This window comes from Carex rostrata, chromosome 12 (assembly GCF_964058835.1).
Source record: "Carex rostrata chromosome 12, lpCarRost1.2, whole genome shotgun sequence".
Taxonomy (NCBI): Eukaryota; Viridiplantae; Streptophyta; class Magnoliopsida; order Poales; family Cyperaceae; genus Carex; species Carex rostrata.
Genome location: NC_135929.1, coordinates 492,463 through 512,083, shown reverse-complemented (window position 1 = coordinate 512,083; position 19,621 = coordinate 492,463). Strand labels below are relative to the sequence as shown.

The window sequence follows — 19,621 nt, the reverse complement described above, 5'->3', positions numbered from 1 at the left end:
TAATATTAACGGATAAGGGTAGGATAGGATAAGATCAATTTTTAATGAGTATGGGTAGGATATGGGTAAAGTCAATTTTAATAGGTATGGGTATGAAAATGTCTCCACCCGATCCGTACCGTACCGTACCCATTGACACCCCTAGCGGCCTGGTACGAGAGTATATTTTTCTGTCCACTTACACCTGGTTTAGACAGAGAGAAAATTTGATAATTTATTATTGTTTGGTTGGATATTTAATGAAGGAAGGTTATTCTTTTAAACACGTTTAATCTCTTAAAATTTATATTTCGTTGCTCTTTATATTGGAGTGTTTTGGACCAAAAAAAAAAAGAAGCAAAATATGGTAACTAATATTGCAAATAGAAATAATCATTTTGTTCCTTTTCCTTTCCATCTTTCACCTTTGAACCAAACATGATCTTGATACGGAGAAGTTTCAACAATTACTACAATCCAAATGTTACTACATTTCTTTATTCGCATAAATTGCACGACAGTTATCTAGCTAGGTTTAACAAAACTCGTGGTTCTATTATTATCCCTAGCTATAATGGGGTGCTCTTCAGAATCCGCTCATCTTCAACAACAAAAAAAAAAAAAAAAAAAAATTGACTTTTGTTGTTGTTAGGGTTCTCCAGAAAACCCTTCTCCGGTCCGGACATTGTCAAAATTTAGCGATAATAACCGAATAAGTGTGAATGGCTTAATTATAAATCGGATGAGCGGTTTGCATACTCTTGAACAAGTGCTCCAAACAGTGATGGCCGTTCAATAAGATTGGAAGGCGAGTCAAATTCCTTAGCTAGTCCTGTTAACACAAATGATCGAAGAAACAAGCCAAAAAAGGATTAGGCAACAATTCAAGTGTAACACAATCATTCAATCAAGCCTTTTTTCCCAAATGTACAACTACATGTTAATTAAGCAAGTCAGAAAAAAAGCAAACATGAAATGATTAATGAGAGGACATACCGGCATCTACCACAAGGACCCGGTCACAATCCATCACGGTGGGTATCCTATGAGCAATGCTGATGATGGTACAAGATGAGAAATCTTCGCGTATGATTCTCTGTATCACAGCATCAGTTTGAGAATCTACGGACGCTGTCGCCTCATCCATGAAGAGAATTTTGCTGTGCTTTAGCATGACACGACCAAGGCACATGAGCTGACGCTGTCCCACACTCCAGTTCTCTCCATTGTCCGCAACTAAATTCAATATGAAAAAAAAAAGATAAATAAACTTAGCCTAGATTGTCCTCAAGTAATTAAAAATAAGCTCGTAGCTTAACCTATATTTCGTTGACCATCCCTCATTGTTCTTATCATTGCAATTGAAACGAATTACTTGAACTCTTAAAATTATGTACCAAATAGAAAAAAAAGGGCTTAATGTTGGTCAAGCTGGTGGTCAAACCTGTAAATATATATATATATTTTTTTGCGTGAATCGTGCCCGTAGGCAATAGCTTTATTAATCACAACTTTTCACAGGAGATTACATTTGGTATAAAAACCCTCCCAGAAAATCTAAAATCCCAAAAACATAGGATATGTGTACCCCATATAGTCCCAAGCTATGTGTAAATATAACATGCCAGTTGGTAGTAATGGTAATAACAACTTCTACAGATATGGAAACCAAATCTGCTGTAGTGACCTTTCCAGATTGCAGGTTACAATGACATAATGATCTGAGAAACATATATAGTACCTAATGAATCAAGCTTTTCAGGCTTGGAAGCAACCGAATCCTTCAGCTGGCACCGCTCAAGGGCCTAAGGAAATGTGAAAATAGCTTCAGTTCAGTAAACAAGAGTAAAAGAAGAAGATTCAGGACTGAGATATATCTAGACTATAACGGTGAACAGCAACCTCATTATAAACAAACCTTGCGAATAATTATAATTTTCTTCTTATTTACTGTTGTTTGTGCCATGCGTTTACTTGGGTTCTATGAATCAGAGGGACCGTTCTGGAGGTACAAATTGTGAAGGCTTGGCCAATAGAACAGAAAAATTAATCACGACTCACGAGGTAAAAGTTAACTAGTAGTTATCTACCACATCTGAGCCCTCATGCATCCATGAAAACATAATATAAGAACATGACACCAACCTGCCATATTTCATCATCTGAATATTGCTCAAGAGGATCAATATTACTCCTAATAGTCCCTTCGAAGAGCACAGGCTCCTGAGGAATTATTCCAAATCGAGACCTCAGATTGTGAAGGCCCAGAGTGCAAATGTCAACCCCATCAATTATTATTTTCCCTTCTGACGGTTCCACAATTCTAAACAAAGCCTGTATCAATGTGGATTTTCCGCTGCCAGTACGGCCAACGACTCCTATCTTCTCACCTCCATAGATGCTTAGAGTGATGCCCTTTAAGACTAAAGGAGTGTTTGGTCGGTACCTCACCTGAAAAGAGCCAACATTAAGGAAATAATTAAGCATGAGCAAGCACTTTTTGCCATTTTTCAGTCTAAAGTTAAAAAAAAAAAAAAACACTTCTTGATCCTCAGATTGTATTATTGGCTTGTAGTCACAAACATATTTGAAAAATTAATTTATTAACCATATTTTTTTATCTTTAAAGAGAACCATAGTCGGAAACTGTTATCAAACACAGTAATAATGCAAAATAGGGAAAAAGAAAAAACTAGCAATGTAACCTTTAGGTTAATTATTTCAATATCTCCCTTGTTAGGCCAATTTGGTGAGGGAAGGCAATCTTCGATTAGCCATTCGGCCTCAGAAGGAATGTTACTGAACTGTTTTATCCTCTCAACTGACACCATTTTATTCTCTATGAAGCAGCTGATCCATATGGCCCAGAATAAAACTGAGTTGAGAGAGAGTCCATATGAGAGAGACAGCCCCACCCATTCTGCAGCAGCATTGAGTAAACAATTAATTAATACAAAAGAAAAATGGAATACAATCTTCAATCTATTCATAAGAATGAATTTTGCAGTTAGACCTTAATTCAGTATATCTTTGCCTAACTAACTCCTGAATTGCATAATCAATCAATTTAAATATATTACCAGATTTTTAAACTTATGGATTAATCAGTAGAAGGTACCTGGTTTAATAAAACCACTTGGTAAAGTAACCATGAGCAAAGCTGTGGAACAAAGGACAAAACTCCCAATCAACTCCAGACGGAATCCGAGCCACTCATTCGCACCATTGTTATGGAAATCCATGCGTAGACTTGAGTTGACACGGTTGATGTTTTCTTTGGAGAAGCTAGCTCCTTTCTGGAAGCATCTGATGGTGGTGACTCCTTGGATGGTCTCTGAAAAATGATGGATCACTGGTGCCTTTGTGATGGACTCAAGCCTTGTTAATTCCCTTGATGTTGCAAGATAGTAACCCTGAAGACAGATATGAACGACTATTATTTTGTTATAAGAATTTGTTTATAAGAAAGTATTATAAGTTTGTCGTTTCTGTGTTGTCGTTATTGGCTTCATCTTTGCTGTTGTTTTTATTTTATCTTTTATTATTATGAAACTACAAAATTCCAATAGGCTACTGATATCAAGATATGGTGAATACTAATGTGAACAGATTACTGTAGAAATTTTTTGTTTTTAAATTCAAACAATTACGTCTATTTATCTACCATTAATATGTTCATGAAAGTAATAGTAGAAATGGAAATCATACCCGGTACCAGATGTTCAAGAACAATAGTGGAATAACCAATATCACTGACGGCCATGCAACCTGACACGTGACAATGACGACACTCAAGACAGTTATGTACATTGAAACACTGAGCCAAACGAAGAATGGAAGGAAGAGATCCACATTGGTTTGGTCAGATGAGGCCTGAAATGAAAGAAAAAAAAATTCTAAAATGGTAAGAATGTGATATACCTGCATCAATCCAAAATTTTTACAAACATACAACTTTTCTTAGCTTCTTTTATGCTTATTGCACTTGTGATGGTTCAAGTATAAATTTTGCTTAATTCAGGCATTAGTATTAGCTTGAGGGTGAATTGTGGCAAAATTAGATTATGTAAATGTATGCACGTTAGTTGATTGAGGCTTTAGTAATTAGCATTGTAGGCTCACGAAAGGTAATAACATCTGACTTATTACGGTACTAGACAAGCCTAGTACCAGATGGCCTAAAAGGAAATACTTGATCTCTGTGTCATATTTCAGTTAATTAATTAATGAACTCTCCTGTAACCTTCATCACGAAAGAGAGTATAGGTAATGAATATACGAGTATAATAACTAAATGAAAACAATACCCGGCTAAGGATTCTTCCAGATGGTGTAGTATCGAAGAATGACATTGGTGCATGTAAAATACTGTTCAAAATCTTCCGGAAGAACATCTGTGCAGTCTGCAGACCCAGAAATGCAACCAAAAATGCACGCAGGGTAACTAAAACTATAGAAATGGCGGCAATAATTGCATAAACCTCAATGAAAATTGTTGGTTGGAAGGAGCTTGCGTTCTCGTCTGACGTCTCATATGCTAGCCAATAGTCACTGGCCATGAGGGAGGATTGCCACACAACAGAAACACCTAGTGGAATGGAAAAGCATGCTTAAATTTATCCATTTGCCGAAAGATAATGAAATTTATTTAACATTGTAATAGCAGGGGGGGTCCTCAATTGAATCCCTGCAGGTTTCATGTCAATGGTATTTATTGATTGTTTGGTGTAAAGAATAATGTATGAAGGGGATTGTATAAAATAAAACAAAAAAAATCAGTACCTAGCACGATCAATGGTCCCCACCATCCCCACGCCTCAGTCATATACGTCTTATATATTTTCAAACTGACATGACCAGTTTCTCGCTGCTCCTCCTTGATAAGCCGTGAAGAGGCAACTTCCTTCTTCACCTCACCGTTCGAATTTGCTGGATTGTTTTTTGGAGATGGGGATGAATTATGGCTGTTATTGATTGTAGAGATTGGTGTGATTTCTTGTGCTGTGTGGCTAGAGTGTTCAACCAGCTCCATGGAGCTATCATGTGCTGCTACAAGAGCAGCGAAATCCGTGCCATGTTGGACAAGTTCATTATACTTCCCTGATTGTACGATTGTTCCTTCCTTCATTACCTTTATTTTTTTTTCAATTGGAAATTGAAATGTTAGTGTTGTGCTACCTGGTATTCAGTTTGGGCTTAGGGTACTCTTCATAAATCAAATTACTAAAGCTACTGAACCAATAAGAATTCATAATTCTATTGAGGCCAAATCTGAATACTGTACAACTCCAGTGCCAAAATGTCAATACTATAATGGCCATATGTAAAATCAGTATATGTCTTGAAATTTCCTGTTCATTGGAATGGAAGCTGTACCAGTTTGTTTCAAAGAGAAAAAAACAAAATTCTAAAGATTATATATTAGTGCTGTACTTACAAAGATAGCATCAGCATTGTGCAAAAAATCCACTTGGTGGGTTACCAGGACTATGGTCTTATCCTTCAATGCACCTCGTATACATTCCTAGTAAAATATTTATAAAACAAAACAGGAATAAAAAAATAGTATTATGTTGTAAAGGATAAATTTCATACAAATTCTAAATTCGACCACAAATTTTAAAAAAATTATATGCGAGACAATGAAGGAAATGATATTCCATAATGGCCAAGATTAGTTTTACATTGAACTGATAAAGCTATGCTATTGCCAGTTATACCCAGCACCTATATCACAGAAATGATAGTCCCAAAATCAATGAGATCCTCTTTCTTTGAACTAACTGGAGTTTTTCATGAATCTAACATTGGGATAATGTAATGAAAGACTACCCAAATACTGATATATGCCATACCATTTCTGACTAGTCATGTTTTCAACTAGTACTGGTTACTGGTTTGACACTTAATGTTATTGTATTCTCAGTTTTATTGTTCCATCCACAATTTAGACTTAAAAGCCCATATAAACTTATATTTCAATAAGAAAAAAATGAGCTAAATCTACAAAAATAAAATGCACCTTAAAGATCTCAGAGCCAGTGTGAGCATCCACAGCGCTGAAGACATCATCAAGGAGGTACAAGTCACAATCTTGATACACAGCACGTGCCAGCTGAATCCTTTGTTTCTGACCGCCACTAAGGTTTATACCTGTAGAATAAAGCAATAAATGTTGTAACTAGGGGTGTAAACGGTCGGATATCGGATAGTGGTCTTACTGTATCCGCATCCGTTATAATTTTTTGGATATGGATCGGATATTAGATGGATACGGATATTTTTCATAATTAGCTTGTTGGTTACAAAACATCTATTATATTATTAAAATATTAGTCACTAATTATGTCAGTGTTATATTGTTCATCAAAATATATATCTATATGCAATTTAATAAATTATTGATACAATATGCAATTTAATAAATCAATTTAAGAACATATAGCATATTTTTTGTGGTTTAAAAGTGTAAATGGTCGGATACGGATAGTTAAAAGTCTTACTGTATCCTTATCCGTTATAATTTTTTGAATATGGATACGGATACGGATCAGATAATTTAGGTAATTTTCCGGATCTGGATCTGGGTAAAATCGGATAATATCCGATCCGTTTGCACCTATTTGGTTTGAAGCTGCATCTCTGAAAGGAGAAGTAAGGCCCAACGCCAATTGTGTTGGGCTGCAATTCTACAAATGCTGTAAAAAAGAAATAACGCTTGCAAATGTAGTTGTTGTTGTGGCAGTTGTGCACATAATTAAATGTTCCAAATTAAACCACAGCTGTACTGCAGATTTAATAATGGAAATGAACAAGTGGTAACATTTAAGGACTGACATGGTCACATGGATATATAAGTAGAGACAGTTTTGTTATTTAAATTCAGAGCAACAAGAAAATATTGAATCAACTCAACCAACTATTTAGAGAGTATTAAGAATCATATGACACTGTGTATATGGGGACCAAAGCGAAATACTCTTAAGAAGGAGATGGGTCATGGGTGTAGGCCCAAGATATACAAATATAGTTAAATGTCAGAATATATATTGATGCTATTTTGTACTTTTTTCCATTAAACATTGCATATTAAATTATTAAAAAGAAAAAAATATTTATATTTTTCTTGCATTTGTGTACCTCTTTCTCCTATCTCAGTTTGATCACCAAACTCCATCATCTCTAGATCTTTTTCCAAACAGCACACTCTTATAACTTCCTTGTATCTCTCTCTATCCATTGGTTTTCCGAACAAGATATTCTCTTCTATGGTGCCATTTTGAATCCAAGCAGTTTGTGCCACATAGGCCATGCTGCCACAAACCTTAACCTGTTTTAAAAATATATGAAAATCCAAGGATCAGTATGCAAGCTTTGATGCTGTTTCCTTCATGTCCAGACTCCAGATATACTGATGCTATGTAACAACAAGTCACAGAGCAATCTTAATTTATATTACCAAACTACATCAAATTCCAGTTTTATTTTATCTTTTTCTACAAACATGCTGCCATTGATGCTATTGAGGTCCCCTAAGGCCTACAAACTCGCATTTCAGATTTTGCAGTTTTCTGTCTTTCCACTTTATGTTTTTCTAAGATTTTGCATTTATTTAAGAAAAGTTTAGAGTACAAGTACAAATGAATAAAATTAACAATAATAGAGTTTATTTCAATATACAATTAACTTGGTACCACCTACCAAGCTTTAAAAAAATAAAACCTATGCACAAGTACATGTGAATTGTTTTCAAAGTGATCCATATTACAATGATAGATATGATTTAAATTTAAAATATATAGCTAATTTTAGATACCACAGGCTATAGTAAAACCTAGTCTGCAAAAGTACAAATTGCACAAGCCTATCTGGCAGCTCTAATAAATTGACTGATTGAAACATGGACGACTGGTCTCAGTGCTGACTTTTGTCGTTACTCCTGACATTTATTTATTTTTGCAAATTTTCCCTTCTTTCATTTATTCATAACCATATGAGAGGACGAATATTATCGCTAGTCTCGACTCTCGAGAAAAAAAGCAAATAGAACGCCATTTTGGAATTATTCCCTCAAGCGAAAACAAGGAACAGACTTTTTGTATTTCTCTTTTGTTATATACTTGGCTACTATTTTCATTTATTCATAACCATATGAGAGGACGAATATTATCGCTAGTCTCGACTCTCGAGAAAAAAAGCAAATAGAACGCCATTTTGGAGTTATTCCCTCAAGCGAAAACAAGGAACAGACTTTTGTATTTCTCTTTTGTTATCTACTTGGCTACTATTTTCATTTTTTGTGGTTCATCTTCAAATTTGTGGTCTTCGGAAAGCGTGCTCAAATTTGTCTACTGCTAACTAATGGAACGAAAAGATAGAATCGGATTCTCCCACCAACACGGCGCAGAATCCGTGCCAAACAATGGAACGAAAAGAGATCATTCTTACGGAAACTATTTATTTATTATACAAAATGACAAAATGTCTACTGTCTGTCTTAGATTGCGCTAGTAGTTTCCGACGGAAAAAAGATCTTCTCAAAAAATAATATTTTATTGGTCTTGATTTCTTAAACGTGGTGCACAGTAGTACAGTACTTGCCCCGCGTTTTTTTGATTGAAGATCTCGGTAATATTTGCCCCCGTCATTACAGGGTCCGGGTCCCCTAATAAAGGAAACCAATTTTTTAGTTTTGAATTAAGACCGTTCTATTTGAATCCGTTGCTCCAGATTGCTTCACGATTCAAATTTATCTCTCGAGATGTGTATGCTTCACTTCAGATAGATTATCACGAATTCGAATCGAACAGTCCCAATTTAAACCAAAAATTGAGTTATTTGAATTTGAACTCGTCATGACATTATGAGGAGGTTCAAATGCACAAAAAATCAAAGCATTTGAACTCTCCTTTTACATTATTATATATATATATATATATATATCAATTTATGTGGATCCTTCAACTGCTATAGTACTATCAATCAGTTATTTGCTCTATTTATACATTAATTAATCAAGTGGTTTCCACTTACCACAGTCCACAGGGCAGGTGAGATTCAATAAATATATGATATTGTTTGGTGCATCAGAGATCGGTTTGACCTCAGTAGTCAGTACACATTAAATAAAAGGATTTAGATAATTACTAATATAAATTACTCAAGAAGAAACCACTATATTATATGTTAGGGCTTTGATAATTGGGAGCTGATAATAGTACCCGCGCTACGATACCTGCACTGTACCCGCAGGGTGATCACCGAAAATTAAATGTTAAAATATAACTTTTTGTGGGAATTACAAAAACTGCATAATTCAGATTTTTTTCCTAAAGTATTAATACCTATGAACGGAAGTATTTATACCTATGTACAGAAGTATTTATACTTATAATGTGAACAATTATTATTGTGTGGATTATATAGCGCCAAGATAACAATACCCGCGCTACAGTATCCTGAGACTACCGAAAATTAAATGCATAAATATAACTTCCTACGGGAACTACAAAAACTCCACAATTTAATTTTTTTTTTCTAAAGTATTAATATTTATGCAATTTTCTCTTTCAAATGAGATCCATGATGACGTACTTTCAGGCTCGTCGTCACGCAAGTGTTTATTCCTCGCCGTACAAGTATTTATACCTACACTTGCAAGTATTTTTTACATATGACACTGAAAGTATTAATATCTAAATATTGAAGGTATTTATACTTATACACTGAAGTATTTATACCTATGAGGTCAACTATGTTTATTAGAGGAAAGTTGACGCGAGAATGATTGGAGAACTCAAAAATATATTATCATAACAAGTTATGCATCAAAGTATTAACATCTTATTTTTTTAAGTACTAATATCTTATCTTCTAAGTATTTATATCTACGAAGGTATAAATATCCAAGTATTTTTTACATATGACACAGAAAGTATTAATATATAAGTATTTAAAGTATTTATATCTATGCACTGAAGTATTTATTTTTATGAGATTAACTATTTTTGTTAGAGAAAGGTTGATGTTGAATTAGTGCCGGGACTTTGAAAGGGGAACCATATGATTAGTGGGGACCATAAAAAAGGGTGCTGCTGGAATTTTAGAATAATAATTAGTTGAGACTATATAATATATTTTTAGAATAATAATTAGTGGGAACCATAATACATTATTTTTCTAAGTCTGGATACTGTAGCACGGGTACAGTGCGGGTACAGAAATAATTATTCTTGATAATTATCCCCCACTCTCATCCTCCCATTATCCCCCTAATTTTATTTGTTCAATCTTATTCACATTTCTCACGATCTACATGGAATTTTGCGAATTTAAAATCACAAACGTCTTCTACGCAATTTTATCTTTCAAATGAGATCCATGATGACATACTTTCGAGCTCGTCGTCACACAAGTATTTATACCTCGTTATCTAAGTATTTATACCTAGTATTTTCAACATATGACACTGCTGACATTTAAAAGTATTAATATCAAATATTACAAGTATTTATACCTATGCACTGAAGTATTTATACCTATGTGGTCAACTATTTTTGTTAGAAAAAGGTTGAAGCAGAGACGATTGGGGAAGGTTGATGCGGAGATGCGGGGTCCACGATTGGCGATAAATACTTACAAGTATAGGTATAAATACTTGCATGATGAGGTATAAATACTTGTGTGATGATGAGCCCGAAAGTATGTCATCATGGATCTCATTTGAAATATAAAGTTGCGTAGAATACGTTCGTAGTTTTAGATTCGCAAAATTCCTTATATATCATGAGAAATGTGGATGACATTGACAAAAAGAAGAAAAAAATCCACCTCTAAAAACGTGTATGATTCTTCTCCCCATATAGTTTGAGTGGTCACCTCATATAGTCATATCAAGTTAGACATGCAAGTATTAATTTATTATCTTCCAAATATTTATACTTATGAATTTAATTAAACTTGAAAGACCACAGTGTTTTGAATAAATTTAATTAAACTAGTTAGTTAAGTTAGTTTATGAAAGTTAAAATCTCTTTAAGAGATGAGGGGATTATGGGGAGATGCGAGGTTCACGATTGAGAATAAATACTTACAAGTATATGTATAAATACTTGCACGATAAGGTATAAATACTTTTGTGACGATGAGCCCGAAAGTATGTCATCATGGATCTCATTTGAAACATAAAATTGTATAGAATACGTTCATGATTTTAGATTCACAAAATTTCTCATAAATCGTGAGAAATGTATACGACATTGAAAAAAAAAAAAATTCCACCTTTAAAATCTGTTTAAGAGATGGGGGGATAAGAGTGGAGGGGATTTATATAATTATTCTATATACTAACAGTTATTTATTAAGTATCCTTGGTAGCTCCTACCAAGTTAAAAAAAAAGAGAAGTTATTTATTAAGCAAAATGCCTTATATGTATAGATTTATGTAGATTTCGTAACATTTTTACTATATAATTATATATCTTTAATTGACAGATACATAATTATTAATAACAGCTAATATATAGTGAAAAAGAAATGAACAACAAAAGTGATATGAACGCTTAAATACTTAGCTTTGCCTGAAACATCACAACAGCTTCGATTATTTTCTCTCTTAAACTTTCCTATGCGAGAGGAGACATTTATTTTAAAGTCAAACTTGAGATTGCATGATTTCTTGAAAACACCAATTACAAGTTCAAACTTAATATTTTTATAAAGTGAGCGAATCCTATTTGGCAAGCTACCTGCTACCCTGATCTAGATCATGGTGGAAATTTCAATGAAAAAAATACTCGAGTAAATAAACCTCAACTGGGCCAGGTTGAGAGTATACTAAATCTTATATATAGTTCTCTTGATAAGATATAAAGATAATAGTTTTTAATCGCGTGGAAGACGTGCATTCAAACACGCTCAGATGATTTCGACCATACACTAAAAACAAGAGATCCGAACCTTATTCTCGTCAACGTCAAGTAATTAAAAAACAAAAAAAGAAGCTATGCTTAAATAATATTGGAATAAAAAAAGAGAAGAAGAAGAAGCAATAGTATCAAGTGATGTCATACGTACCTTGCCTGTGATCTTACGCATCTCTCCCATAAGGCAGCAGAGAAAGGAAGACTTGCCAGAGCCGACCGTTCCGACGACTGCAGCCAATGAACCGCGTTTGATCTCAATGTTGATCCCCTTGAGCACTGTAGTGTTGTCATCCGATTCGTCGTCCCACGCAAAACTTCCGTCCTTGACCTCAACAGCTATGCCCCTCTCATCGCATTCATCCGTCCTCTTCACTGCGCTCTCCTCCAGCTCTGCACTTGTCAAGTATTTGTCCAACCTGCATGCCGAGAATATATATGATTTTTAATATGGATTTTATCTCAGCTGAGAATTAATATATATGATTTTTAATTTTGATTAATTAAAGCAATATAATTAATTGTTCTTTAATATTAGAATTTCATGTTTCACAATATATGTAGTCAAATTGAGCTTTACTGATCAACTCAACTTAAGCATGCACATTAATTGAATTGGGAACTTGCTAATTAATTAACCTGTCAAGAGAAGTCATGGCTTGTGATGCTTGAATGAGAGCCTGAGGAAAATTGCGCATCGGCTCTTGCAAAATCTTGAAAAAGGATGTAGCAGTGAAGACTAGGCCGGCATCGAGGTGCACTCCTAAAAGAACACAAGTACCAAACACTAATGCTGATACCACCACAGGTGCACTCCATAAGGCGATAATGTTGCCTGAGATGGAGATCATGAATTTCGAGAGCCAGGTGAACTCCTCGTCACGGAATCGATTAATGCGACGGTTAAAGTGTTCTTCCCATGCCTGAAATTTAATCACACGCATGTAATTCAGCATCTCGTTCGTTGCCTTCATACGCTTATCCCGCATCTCCATAAGAGCACGCTGGTACCTGCAATTAATAGACAAATTTAATTATTAGACATGCATGTTACGTACAAAATTAAGCCAATTATTCACTATCACTATATATACACGTTGTATTTAATTGTTACTTTGATCAAAGTATATATATATCATTCGGTTTCAATAGAAAGACAATTAATTGGACAATATATGTTTACATTTCCATTAATTGTAGGGTCTCATTTGTAACTGTGGTAACATAAGCCAAAAGAATCGGAGAAAGGAAGCTAGCTTCCAATACTGGAATTCGATCTCATGGATTTCTTTGTTACATACATCATGCCGACATTTTTTTAATATGTTAATTTGTCTTATTTGATCTTGATCAACCATTGGATATATGATAATTAATAGAGCAAAATTGTTACAATCACCACAAAAGTCAAATTGTCAAAGTTAATTAGCACTCCGGTCACTGTCACTGAACGGCGTATATAAATAAATAATCACCAAGCTTATAATATTGTGGTCCTTAATTTACTGGACATTTTCTCCAAAAGAATTAATAAATTTGCCGGTTTTTTTATTAATAGAAAAAATAAAAATAGGATATTGATAATGAAAACCATTTTGCTAGATTTTGAAAAATAGAAAGAATGTCATAGTTTGTAACGTGGAGGACACTGTAGGTGGATGTTATGGTGTATTAAGTCTATTAAGTCTAGTTAATCCATTGACAGTACCCCTGAGGCAGGCCAACTGTACCTCTCCATGTCCCCGGCCGACAACTACCGCATTTAATTTACTCTCCTTTAAATTTTGAATAGGTGTTCAGATTTGAGATTTCAAAGAAGAAAACAGAATTTTACACACAAAAAAATGAACCTTCATGATAATTTCCACGATGTGCATTAGCAAAATTAAGCATTAATTTTGATTTAATAAATTTTGGGACGTACCTGTTGTTTCTACGGGTGCCGAAGAGGACGAATATCATGACGCCAGCGACTCCGAATACCGCTGAAGTGACCGACGGGCCAAGATATGTGTAGAGCAGTCCAAGTGCTACACTAACCTATATATATATATATATAGAAGAAACAATTAATTAATTCTAAATATATATATATATCAAACAAGTACTGAAATAAATTACAATTCAAGAACAAGAGATCGAGTACTCTGTTATTAATTGATGAAGCATTAATTATTACTGCTCAAATCTTTATAAGAATTATATAAGCTCCTGTATATATAATATTTCATTAATTGACTTGCTGGTTAATTATCAGATATATATGTCATTGTCAGCCAAGTATATATATTTCCAACAAAACATGAGACAGACAGATTAATTGCATTAATTAATTGTTCCAAATATAATAAAAACTAACTATATATGACAACCAATTAATCAAACCTGTACCTGTAATGGCATGAGCCAGAGATAGTTTATCTGCAACATCATGTCAGCCAATTGTTGTGCATCGACGGCCATATAATTCACGATCATTCCGACACCGTGCGATTGTCGTGCTGCACATGACAATTTAAGTCCTTTCTGATACAATGCAGTGATTAGAGAATTCCTGATCAACATGCCAAGTTTCTGACAATGAAAATTGTACTGGTGTGACAATAGTGCCTCGGTAGCTTTTGCTACTAACAATATCAACACTAGATACAGTCCCTCAAATGGATCTCTTCGACCCACGTCTGAAGTATAATTCACAAACCGTTGGATCAGTAGAGGGCCCACATACATCACACCCAATCTTGCTAATGCCAACAATGAATTGAACAGAAAATGTGACCAGAAACATCCAAAGAGAGTCTTCCGAACCGGGTTGTTGGACCTCACAGCACCCTCGGGCCAATTCGATCGAAATAGTTCTAGCATTCGCTCGGCAGAATGAGTTGGTGCCAGTGAAGGCACATCGTCTAGGTTCAGTGCCGATCGGTAGCCTTTTTTTATCAGCGGGTTCATCCATCCCCATGTTACTCGTGACAGGAATGAAGCATTCGCATAGAGTGTGACAGTGCGGGTTGGCTTTGTTCCTGGTTCGGCCTCGGTCTCGGGCTCGGTTGGATCCGGTTCACATGCGACAATACCGGTTGAGCCGATTATCGCAACAAATAACAGCGGGGCTGATATTACTAGTGTCACAAGTGTAAGGATATCATTGGGAAAAATGGATGAACTGGAGGCGAGCCTGATGATGGAAGAAATGGAGAAAAGCAAGGTAAGGGCAAAATTGGAAATCCAGAAGAGACGGATAGAAATTGGGTGTTTGGTCGCACAAAACCGTTTGTCATGGCTAATTAAAGCAGTGGAAATCAAATAAGACAGAGACTGAAGGACCAAGAAGGTAATTTCCAACAAACTATATTTGTAGACTATGGAGACTAGAAGAAGGACCACGAAAAAAATGGTAAGGAAGGAAGATACCAGGAGGGCAAGGTAAAAGGGAAGCGTGGCAGTGGCACGTGTCAAAGCATGATTTGTTGGTCTTTGTAGGAGGGGTTTCTCGGTTTCCGTGTTTCCTCTGGCATGGGCATGGCGAGGAAGGAGCTTTTTAAGAGAGAAACTAACAAGGAGGGTCAAAATGAAAACCGCATCTACAGCAGATATTAGAAGGGTTTGTGGGCATCGCGAAAGAAAGATGAAGCCAATCCATTGTGACAGAGAATGGATCGAATTTGCCGAAGGATTGCAACTAAAGGAGGTAAGCCAAGATGCAGTCATGGTAATAACAGGGTTTTAACTTTTAAAATAGGAAAATATTGTCCTGCAAAACGAGAAGCATAAAATCTCAGTTATTAATTGTCACCGCATGGTGTGGAACTAATATTGAGATCATCAATAAGAGGAGAAACAACGGCACTTAACATGGTAAACAAAATAATGATGGAATGATTTTCATGGCTGAAATGTGAAAACACATGCAAAGAGAACTTAATTTCTGTTGAACAGACACACAATAAAGTACAATAAAATCATAAGAAAAGTACTTTAGACAAACGAATAAAATTAACCTTCAATTCGATGGAGTGTAAACTGTAAAGTAAAGTACGTGAAGTGTTGTTGCCAAATAAAAATGAAATAGAAAAGACTTGAGCTTTTGCGTGTGTTGGAGGGATGCACTTATAGTTATATATAAAGGCAGATAAATTTCTTACACTTTTCTTTTTGCATGAAGAAAAAATAAGTCGGAAGGAAAGAGAACTACTTCTCACTACATGCTCTCATACAAAGTGCTTAATTTGTTGATGGAGGAGAAAGAACCTCGTGTAGAAATTAAGAGGGGAGAGAGAGAGAGAGAGAGATGGTTGTTCTAGCTAACTAGGCACGAACATGTGGACTTGTAATAACAATAAGAAATTAATAGCTAAAGAAGAGCTCAATTAATCCTCTTTCATTTCACCAACCCTCTGAACCAGTTCCTAATTAATACTCATCTCTGTAAGTGGGTCCCACATAGAAACTACTCGATCAATGGATAGTTGGATACTCGTGGATACTTCCCTGTCAGTGATTTTTTTACTAGCTAGGTGTTGTTTAATTATAAATGTAAGCAGAGAATCAAGAATTATATAATTCCGACAAAAGGAAAATAAAATTGTTGAGACCTCAAGTCTTAATTAGGCCCGTTCCTATCCCTGTTGAGGCTATAAATGAATTATTTTGATACTTTTAATAATTAATTCGGACTTGGAGGAGAAGAAAAAACCTCTTTTGAAGAATAAACAAAGAAAGAAAAGAAGACAAAAAGAAAACCTCAAGTCCAATTTCCGTGTTTTACTTTCCAAGGTACAAAAACAAAAACAATCATTTTCCAGTGATCGTATATATAGAAGAATTATTATATATACTAGCTTAATTCTTCGCTACACAAATTAATTGCTGACAACGTGGATTAATTTCTATAAAGAATTTCCAATTTCTTAGAACATCGATCGGAGCAGAAAGAATGGGATCGATCATTTAAAACAATATTTGCAAGACTTCTTAAGTTCTAACAGATCAGTGAGATAAAATTATAGACCGTCAATGTTTCAATCATATTTCACATGTTTATTTATGTTTTTAAAATTCAAACTCATCTAAATCTATCTCTATATTTATATATATTTAGATATTTAATTATATATATATAAACTTCTACTTTTTTTTAATCATAAATTTGGACAATCTAAAAACAATAATTTTGTATCTATTTTAAAAATAGTAAAAAAAAATTCAAACAATATAAAATTTGGTCATCAAATAGATTTTAATATGGAGATTATAATATGCGTCTCCGAAGCTAAGAGGCCTTCAACATATTTATTGAATATCGCTGTTTTTTATGATTCAGATTTGTCTGAAAAACAACGATTTTCAATAAATCTAAAAAAATAGTAAAAAATTTCCAAAAAATGTAAAATTTGGTCTCCAAGCACATATTAATATGGAGAACAAGATGAACGGTTCGGATCGACCGTTAGAATTTTGAAAAGTCGAATATTGAGCCGTAGCACGGGAGGCCTCTTAGCTACCCATAGCACCGTAGCCAAGTCCATATATATATATATATATATATATATAAACTTCTACTTTTTTTAATCATAAATTTGAACAATCTAAAAACAGTAATTTTGTATCTATTTTAAAAATAGTAAAAAAAAATTCAAACAATATAAAATTTGGTCATCAAATACATTTTAATATGGAGATTATAATATTCGTCTCAGAAGCACGAATGAAGCATGAAAAATACAGGGCATTTGAAGCTGAACCCTACTCTTTTACTATTATTTTGAATAATATTTTTAGAAAAAAAACAATACCAAAAACATATTTTGAACTGTTTTTCAACAAATTAACAGCATGACTTTCATTTACTTGAGCATAATTTTGTGAGCCGTTTACATCACGAAATTAAATTATGAAAAAGATAGTACGTAGCAGATTCATTGGTCAAAAGATCAATTATTCAAGCGACAAGATATGATACTCGCATAGTGGCTGCAGCAAGAGAACATGCACGTATAAACCATGCATTAATTTCAGACTTTCAGTACCGAAATTCTAATCATACAAGTAGCGTGTCCTTTGTACGAGTAAAGACTATATATACAACAATCACAGATTCTTAATTGAGAATTATAACGGAATTTCCTTCCAGTCTAAATTTTTATTAATTTAATTTTAGAATATTTATATGACCTGATATTTATGAAGTTTTTCCAAATTTTTTTTTTAATATGATAGTTAAATTGTGCCATAATCTACTTGTATGTTTGACTATATTTGTAAAACATATATTTATTGAATTTAATAATTTTCTTGAGTTGAGATATGTGCAAGTTCATAAGATTTACAATTGCAACAAGACTGTTGAGTCTCTTTCATTTGTCTTTGAGATAATTGACTGCACCATTATTCCAATTCAATATTTACTCTTCACAAGTTTTTTTGAAAAGTGGTCATATGCCCAAATCGGACACTCGAGCGTCGAGATATGTCAATTTGAAGTTGTTGAAGTTCCACAACACTTGATAACCGTTGTAACGGTTAATTGGCGTTGCAACGGCTTCCACAATGAATGTCTCTGGAAGATTTGGCAGAAATTTGGACCTCCGAAACGATTTATTCCGTTGTACAACGGTTAACACTTTTCAGCTTTGCACACCTTTTGTATTTTGACCGCCGTTTGGTCATACGAACTCTGATTTGAGTGAATCAAAGCTTGAAATTTTCAGAAGACCGAGATCTATAACTTTTATTTGTTAGTTTTATTCAAATTATGAATTTATGGGTCGCTATGGACCGTGAAAGATAGACGTCAGATATGGTAACGTCTATAAACGTAGCTAGATTTGCTTCTCTCCCTATATATAGAAGCAAATATTAGGTTTCTTGTGTATGTTCCAGCCGTCAAACACCTTCTCAACTGAAAAAGAGAGCTACCATGACTGCTTGATCTTGAAACTTCAATACTCATTTAACAACCGAAAATCTACTCCATCATACTCAATATATTGCAAGAATTAGAGTGATTTGTGAAAGATCTTTTATTTACTACAAACACTAGAGCTTTTGTTGCTTGCCTTGTTCAACCTTGAACCTTTAGTGCTCGTGAGCCATTTCTGTGCTCGGGCCGTGTTATTTCTCAAAAGTTTTTAAGGGCTTACCGGTTTCACCTTGCACTTCCTTTCTCTTTGGGTAAAGAAAGACGCACCATCTCGAAGATCGCAAGCCCCGGAGACATAGACATTAGTGCCAACTCCGTAAATAACTCTCGTGTTAAGTGTCTCTTAACTCTTCTATTTATTTTACACACACTTGCTTAACTTGAATATTATAGTTTCCAACAAAAATATCTTTACACTCATTATATAGTTTTTAATTGAGTGAATAATAATCAAATAGCATTAAAAATTTAAAATGACCATATTCATCCTCCCTCTAGGTGCCTTTAGGGACTAACAATGATGTTTCAAAAATAATACATCAACTTGTAGCTTAAAAAGTAGTATTAAGTTTAGAAAAACAAGAGCCAACGTTTGATCTAGGGGTAAAAGACAACACTCTTAGTGTAGGAGGTTATGGATTCAAAAGCCGGATGGAGTTCTTTATGGATAATTAAATGGAAGCTGATAGGCTAATTTTAATGTAGAAATCAGTGTTGTAAATAACAGTATGCAGTCATCGGACGGAAAGGGCACCGCCAATCGATTTATTTGAATTATGCGGACAATTTAACGTTTTTA

The 19,621-nt window shown here is 34.4% G+C and overlaps 1 protein-coding gene across 1 annotated transcript; it reads right to left on the bottom strand.

The window, feature by feature from the left end:
* Positions 1-344: 344 nt before the first annotated feature.
* On the bottom strand, positions 345-16,174 carry LOC144563276 (ABC transporter C family member 14-like). The gene is made up of 17 exons (XM_078312725.1): positions 16,046-16,174; positions 14,292-15,654; positions 13,825-13,940; positions 12,540-12,911; positions 12,055-12,319; positions 7,120-7,309; positions 6,002-6,132; positions 5,417-5,503; positions 4,762-5,110; positions 4,287-4,567; positions 3,688-3,852; positions 3,098-3,392; positions 2,685-2,899; positions 2,125-2,430; positions 1,721-1,784; positions 976-1,215; positions 345-811 (listed from the first exon to the last, which is right to left on the bottom strand). The coding sequence occupies exons 2-17, from the start codon at positions 15,609-15,611 to the stop codon at positions 711-713; spliced, it is 4,497 nt and encodes a 1,498-aa protein (XP_078168851.1). The 5' UTR covers positions 15,612-15,654; positions 16,046-16,174; the 3' UTR covers positions 345-710.
* Between the last annotated feature and the right edge of the window lie 3,447 nt (positions 16,175-19,621).

What these genes read in the sequence shown, in the direction of transcription:
- LOC144563276 (XM_078312725.1), bottom strand. Translation starts at nt 15,611, where the DNA reads ATGACTGCATCTTGGCTTACCTCCTTTAGTTGCAATCCTTCGGCAAAT. An exon ending in GCCATGACTTCTCTTGACAG is followed by an intron (nt 12,320 to 12,539) that starts GTTAATTAATTA and finishes CTCGGCATGCAG; the next exon opens with GTTGGACAAATACTTGACAA. An exon ending in GGTCCTTGTGGTAGATGCCG is followed by an intron (nt 812 to 975) that starts GTATGTCCTCTC and finishes TTGTGTTAACAG; the next exon opens with GACTAGCTAAGGAATTTGAC.